The sequence below is a fragment of the Sycon ciliatum genome, unplaced genomic scaffold (assembly GCF_964019385.1).
Source record: "Sycon ciliatum unplaced genomic scaffold, ocSycCili1.1 SCAFFOLD_2394, whole genome shotgun sequence".
Taxonomy (NCBI): Eukaryota; Metazoa; Porifera; class Calcarea; order Leucosolenida; family Sycettidae; genus Sycon; species Sycon ciliatum.
Genome location: NW_027044533.1, coordinates 893 through 8200, shown reverse-complemented (window position 1 = coordinate 8200; position 7308 = coordinate 893). Strand labels below are relative to the sequence as shown.

General features: G+C 49.2%; 1 protein-coding gene across 1 annotated transcript; it reads right to left on the bottom strand.

Annotated features, from left to right (window-relative positions):
- Positions 1–5950: 5950 nt before the first annotated feature.
- On the bottom strand, positions 5951–6701 carry LOC135830395 (homeobox protein Hox-A13-like). The gene is made up of 2 exons (XM_065342652.1): positions 6299–6701; positions 5951–6027 (listed from the first exon to the last, which is right to left on the bottom strand). Exons 1-2 carry the CDS (start codon positions 6699–6701, stop codon positions 5951–5953), a joined length of 480 nt encoding a protein of 159 aa, XP_065198724.1.
- Positions 6702–7308: the final 607 nt, after the last annotated feature.

The following is a 7308-nucleotide window of genomic DNA, read 5'->3' as shown; positions in this document are numbered from 1 at the left end:
ATACAGTCACCTGTAACTGCGAGTGATTTTCACTTTGCGCGGGACTGGACTCTCGATCGACCAGGGAGTCGTAAAAATATTTACGACTCCCCGGTCGACATGTACTGCCATGTGTACGGAGTACGGTGTTCGTTAGTGCAAACGAGCTGGCCGCACAAACGAGCCGAGTTTCTGGCGAGCGAGCTAACGAGTATCCGGTGAGATCGTTTCAACACTAATAGCAACCCACTCATGTCGTATGCAGGTGCAACTTTTACTTCGCCACCAGTTGTCACCCCGCCCCCACTAGCCAAATCAGTCAGTTTCACTGGCAACATCACCTTGCTGTGAGTGAGACCGCTTGAAATGTGCTTGGATCCATACAAAAACTGGATCCAGGTGGATCCAGTTTTCGAATTTTTCTAGGGGTGAAACCGAGTACTCGCTCGGTTTTTTCAAAAAAATCGTACTCGGAATACATGTAAATCAGAGTACTCGTTCATACATGGTGAATGCATTTATCACAGAAATCTGCAGTTTCAGAGCAGCAGTCGGCAGATATTGAGGTGCAGACTGTGCGGTGAACATTTGTTCACAGGTAGAGAGCCCAAATGACCCACGAACCAATATACCCGAGAAAAATGACTGCTGCTCGGTCCAATCAGGGTTGTATCATGTGAGTTAAAGGCCCTTAGTGTGCAATTTTTAGGAGATGAAGAATACTCGAATACTCGAAAATTCGATCGGAGAAAATCAGAGTACTCGAACTCGGGATCTCAGTGCCAACTTTCACCCCTAAATTTTTCAAATTGTTGCTATGCCATTGCTATGGAGTGACGTAGCACTTTCAAGCCCTTTTGCTGCAAAGACGTCCGCTCTAGGCCTTTGGAGATATTGCGGCAGCACTCGACGGGTGATGCATTAGCCTTTTTTTTATTTATTTATTTATTTTTTTACTATTGACACAGCCCTACTGGAAAACAGGTGGAGAACAAAAAGAAACGAGGAAAAGGACAAAACATAGGGGATGTAGGGACGACGTGCTGATGTGCTGGGAGCAACTCAACCGACCAGAGGTCTCGGCGTCAGCGTTGCAACTAGGCATCGAAAAATGTGTGTGAGGGGGGGGGGGGGTTGCACAAGAACAACTGCAAAACAAACAGAAGCTAGAGAATACCACAAATAATAACTTGGTGCGAAATAATGAGAAGAAAATCCTGACTGGTTGATCAGCTGCAAATGGCTCGAGACAAGAAGGACTCCTCTGGAGTGTGCTTCCTTGACATGTCGAAGGCCTTCGACAAAGTGCGGCATGCAATTATGATCCAGGACTGCTTTGAAATTGGAGTTGGCGGTACGGTGATGAAATGGCTCGTTAGCTACCTTACAAACCGGACACAACAAGTCCGCATCGGTAGCGAACTGAGCAACATCACAGTATGCACAAGTGGAGTACCCCAAGGATCTGTATTGGGGCCCATCTTATTCAATAATAATTATACACCCGAGCGGTAGCTGCAGTAGCTCACCCGACCCCTAGTATACAATTTGCTGACGATATTGCACTATACCAAAGTGGTTCCAACACGGCAACTATTTCACTGGGACTCTCGTCATCCGTCACTGCGCTGGCCGACTGGCTCGAAAACCGCGGCCTGATATTGAATGAACGCAAAAGTCAAGTTCTGTCCATCTGTGGGAGGGATGCGCAAACCAATATCGCTGTAAATTGCCTCACCCGACCCCTAGTATACAATTTGCTGACGATGTTGCACTATACCAAAGTGGTTCCAACACGGCAACTATTTCACTGGGACTCTCGTCATCCGTCACTGCGCTGGCCGACTGGCTCGAAAACCGCGGCCTGATATTGAATGAACGCAAAAGTCAAGTTCTGTCCATCTGTGCAGCACTGTACAAACGAATTGCTCATCTGTTGGCGGAGAAGAGGGGTGAGCATTACTCTCATGTTATGGCATTTGTTAGATGCAGGATTTCCTTCAGCCTTCTGAAATCCTGTATCGTGTGCATTCGCGGTTGTAGGCGTTTAAATTTTGGTTTGAAATTTGCACCCTCCTGCGGAGCCCACGCTGCTTTGGCAGTGGCGGAGGCTCGCTTGCCGACGTAACCGGCGGAGATCATCATGAACAATGGACTGACTAATTATTCACTTGTCCTGTCTTTATAAATAACATGTTATTGCATATGTTCTTGGTTTAGTTTTTGGCCTTTTTCGTGCTTTGGAGTTGATAACATTTTCCTCACTATCGAAAAAAAAATCTGTGGGAGCCGAGGGATGCGCAAACCAATATCGCTGTAAATTGCCATCCTGCTTGTACTGCGGCCAAGTACTTGGGTTTAACCATCATCGAGCAACTGACCTGGGACCACCATATCCACGATGTTACAGGGAAGGTGAACAGGAAAGTCGGAGCATTGTGGCGAGCCCGGCGATTCCTTTCCCAGAAGGCCAGGGTCCAATACCTAAAATCCGTTGTGAATCTTGTGATGCCCGACCTATTATATGGAAGTGTGGCCTATAGCACGTCCCTCTCAGCTTTTGCTCTAGGGAAACTCCAACGTCTTCAGAACCGTGCCATCCGCGCTGTGTTCAGCCTACCGCCCACATCTTCAGTAAGCCACCAAAGGGAGAGCATATCCCTCCGCAAAATCGAGGAGACACAACACCACCGACTCCTCGATCTCATCTGGCGCGGCCTGAACGGCCAATGTAGTACAGCGCTTTCAAAGCAGCTGACGCCCGCAACCACGGCCCCAACTCGACATCAAGCCAACGCCGGGCTCATTCTCCCGCTGGCCAGGACGAATACAGGCACTCGCCGACCGTTCTTCCGTGGACCTGCGCTGTGGAACACTCTGCCAGCCCGTGTACGTTCCTGCAAAGCCTTGGGCGATTTCGCAGCAGCCGTGTACCCGTACACTCTCAGGCCATAAACGTTTTTAACCCTTTGTCCTTTCGCCCATACTTGAACCGTACACAGGTGTACGGTTCAACCCACGCATGTTCAAAGCGACCTGGAAGCTACGCGGATCACCCGATCCACATGAAAATTCACGTGCACACAGCCTATGCTATGTATAGAAGATGACACACGGGTCGCTGGGGCTAGTTGCCATTTGAAAAAATTCCGGAAATCAAAGTCGAAGTTTGCTTGCGCCGTAACTTCCGACATGGCAGCACGCAGGTCGCTTGACGCAGATGAAGCGCTTGAACGTTTGTTTGAGGATAGCTGGAGTGACTCGAGCGACAACCCTATGTCCTCTGATGAAGAGGACGAACTGGACGAAGCCCTAGTTGAAGGTGCTGATTCTGATTTTGATGACGACGCGGACTCTGATGTCGGAACTGTCGACCCAATTGCCGGAGATGTCGACAACACTAATTTGAGTGCACGATCGGCAGAACAGCACTCGAGTGGCGAGGAGACTGTACCACCGCCGCGTCGTACCCGTCGTGGAGCAGCAGGGCCAGCTAGAGTGCCGCAGCACGTGGACCGGGAGCGCAGTCCGATCCCAGAGAGGTCCAGATCTCCGTCACCTGCGCGCCGTCAAACTCGTGGTCGACAGCCGCGCAGAGCAAGGAGAGTAGCCGCTCAGGGCCGAAATGTTGAGCCTGTCGCCACTGGCGCTCCTCTGGCCAACGCTCCAAAGTCGTGGAGCGACGATGACCAGTGTCCGGAGCTCCCAGAATTTCGTCCTGCACGTGCACCTGGAATTCATCTCCCAAACGATTTCCAACCAAAGAAGGAAGCTGATTTTTTCAAATTATTTTTAAACTTGTCCCTTGTAACATTCATTGTGCAGTACACAAATGACTATGCTGCCAGCCACATCTTGCAGAGAAAATCGTATGCACAGCAAGATGGATCATGGAGAGAGACAGATCCGAATGAGATGTACAGATTCATCTCTCTCATCATCTACATGGGCATCTGCAAAATGCCGCACGCCGCACACTACTGGAGTAAGGCGACCTTGTTCCACGGCTCTTGGGCACGGATGATGATCCGCACATGTAAGCGATTTTACGCACTGCAGTCCTTTCTCAAAGTGGTGGATTCAACAGCGGAAGACGAAACCGACAAGCTACGAAAGGTGAGGCAGTTGAATAACCATATGCAGGAGAAGTGTGCGGAATTTTATCAACCCGGCCGCAAAGTTGCAATTGACGAACGCATGGTGAAGAGTAAAGCCCGTTTTGGATTCAAACAATATATAAAAAACAAACCGGTACGTTTTGGTGTCAAGGTGTTTGCATTATGCGACAGTAAGTCTGATTATCTTTGCAATTTCAAAATATATACAGGTAGATCTACAACTGGTCAAATAGAGCACAATTTAGCACACAATACTGTCACAGAGCTTATGCATCCATACACTGATCAAGGCTATTTTCTCTTTACTGACAATTTTTATACATCCCCGAATTTGTACAATGACTTGAGCGATAACCTAGGCACTCGGGCAGCAGGAACCTGTCAGACCAATCGTCGTGGCTTCTCCCATGAGCTCCGTGATGTCAAGGTCTTTATGCGTCGTGCCGCACGAGGAGACATGCGCTATGTCCGTGATGGCCGGCTTGTACAGCAGCAGTGGATGGACAAACGAGCAGTAACAGTAATCTCAACGATGCATTCTGCAACAGATAGACTAGAAGTACACCGAATAGTAAAACAACAGGGTCAAGCACAAGAGATAGTTATCAGAAAGCCACAGCTGATTGAGGATTATAATACTGCGATGGGTGGCGTAGACGTCTTCGACCAATTGGCCTCAACATTCCGTGTTCTCCGCAAGACGAAGAGATATTGGAAATCGATATTCTATGACTTCATCGATGTGGCCGTCATCAACTCATACATCCTATTCAAAGAATGGGTGGCCAAGAATCCAGGACGCATAACTTGTGTACCGAAGTATCATCAGCTGCAGTTCCGACTGAACGTCATTCGGCAGCTGTGCGATATTCCAGACGACGCATCTGTGCCGCTGTTTGGAAAGCCCAGTGCACCACCTCCACCTCCAACTCTACCTCATCTACCTGTGTGCATTGAAGCCAGGAGGGACTGCACAGTGTGCACTGAGCCTGGAGAGACACGCTTCAAGTCCTCCTGGGTGTGCACAGTGTGCAAGAATCGCCAAGGCAACCCCCGTCCATTCTGCCTGGTCCCAAACCGGAACTGCTTCCACAGGTTTCATGAGAATCTCTAAATATCGTGGCAGTGTTTGCCCAACATGCCAGGGGTGCTACTCCAGGTCATACTTGTACCAATTGCACATTATTATACATAGGAAAGAACTTGAACTTTTATTTTTTGCCGATTTTTGCCGAAAAATCATTTTTGCTACTCTTGTTTAGCCACGCCCACCTCAGGAATGCAACCCAAACTGCATTTTTAGTTCACAATTATCATAAGCTTTCAGGAAAACATAAAGTGTACATACAAAATATCAACTGCTTGGGTATGGTGAGTGAATTTGTTGAAGCAGGTACCCCTCACATACATTTTGGGCAAAAGGACAAAGGGTTAAAGAAGAGAAACAGTGACACGCACCCCCCCCCCCCCCCACACACACACGGACAGCATGTATAGGCATGTAACGAACGGTCTTTTCCTGTTAGCTCTGTTTGTCCAATACATGAGATAAAACGTCTTTCTTCTTGTTTTTCCTTCTACATGTACATGTAGCTGCTTCCAGCATGGTAAACGACAGTACCATGGCCTTTTCAGATTTTCATTGTACCTATTTGTAGTACCTCCCGGGACCAGTATTTCCACTTGAAATAATATCCACCCCAATGCCTCATTCTTAGCATTCTTTTATTCGCTTCCATGTAATTGGGCTTATTGCCCGTTTGGTATTGCGAATTCAAATAAAAAACAACAACATTGTGGGAACTCCTTCCGGTACACCCCAGGGCGTGCTCTAGACATTCAACACAGCCCGGTCAGAGTGTACCTGGCGCATGCAGGCCAGCCGGATCGAGCCGTGTCATATCATCCGACAGAAAAACAAACAAAAAGCCTGCTCAAAACGCAGGAAAACAGAAAGGCGAATTTATTACCGGAAATCGGAAATTTTAGAGAACAAGGCGAACTATCAAAGTCCGCAAACGTAGAAGGTAAACGACATTACGTGAAGAATGCAAAGCAGTTCCATTGGATTCTGATTTAACAATTTGAAAAAAAGGAATTCTGTTCTCTAATTTATAATATTATACAAGTAGTGCTAGTAGCAGGACGAACATGTTCACATAATAGAGCACTGGGGGTGGGGGGGGGGGGGGCTGCAGCACCTTGTGGAGTGGCTGCTGGCTGCCACTGCATCACCTGCATGGCCAAGCCGACTGGCATCTGCTGCACCATCTGCTGAAACGCTTCAGCAAACTGGAGAACTGGTGGAGTTGCAACTGCTGCTGCTGCTGCTGCTCCTGCTGCTGGTGCTGCTGGCGCTGCAGCTGCTGCTGGCGCTGCTGTTGCTGATGGCGCTGTTGTTGCTGCTGATGCTGCTGGCGTTGCTGCTCTGGGTGTGCGGGCCAGGTCCCGCCCTTCAGAAGAGGTTGACGTTGCAGTCGTACTGTGCCGAGTCACCTCAGAATGCCATGCAGCCTTGTCGTAATTGAAGTCGGCGACGGCAGGAACGTCGAGCTTGATTGCCATGATCATCTCCAGATTCCTCGTCGACAGCGAGTTCCGCATCGCCGTCTTCACAAGCTTCAGCCAGGGTCGACCTTTCTTCCAAGAGTTTTGGAAAGCATGAGTTCTTTTTCTCTTCGCTGCGGTCTCCATCGTCCAAATCACCAGTCGGCTGAAAACTTGCAACTGTGTCAAAAGCTATAGCCAAAGTAACTAGTTACGCTTCTGACTGCCTGCCCCATCGACTTTGAATGTCCTGACTTCCTGCTCGTCGCTGGCTCGCCGCGCTCGAACCAGTTGACCCCAGTTGACCCTAGCCGAGTTTCTGTCGCTTGACTGTAGTGTGTACAGTTGCGCTAGATTTCCAACAGATGGGGTCCGCGAGTCGTAAAATACCGGTATTTTAGGAATCCATTGTCAGTTTGAGACATTTTTCAGCCGGGTCAGACTGGACCCGGTGTTATCTGTTCAGCCAGGTCGTGCAGTTCCCCAGCCGGGCGCGTGACCCGGCTGACCCGGCTCTCCAGCAGGCCCTGCACCCGTACCGCAAAGTGCCATTGATGATCGATGAATGCCTTCTGCAACTGGAACGGCACCCTAAACGTTGTCGCCTCGGCGGCCTGAATGCGCAGGACGAAAAATATTGCTGCGAAGACGTCCGCTCTAGGCC

Excerpts from the sequence above, each read along its gene's own strand:
- LOC135830395 (XM_065342652.1), bottom strand. The coding sequence starts at position 6,701 with ATGCGGAACTCGCTGTCGACGAGGAATCTGGAGATGATCATGGCAATC. Across the intron at positions 6,028-6,298 it reads GCCAGCAGCCACTCCACAAG|GCTTTTTGTTTGTTTTTCTG; the intron begins GTGCTGCAGCCC and ends CGTTTTGAGCAG.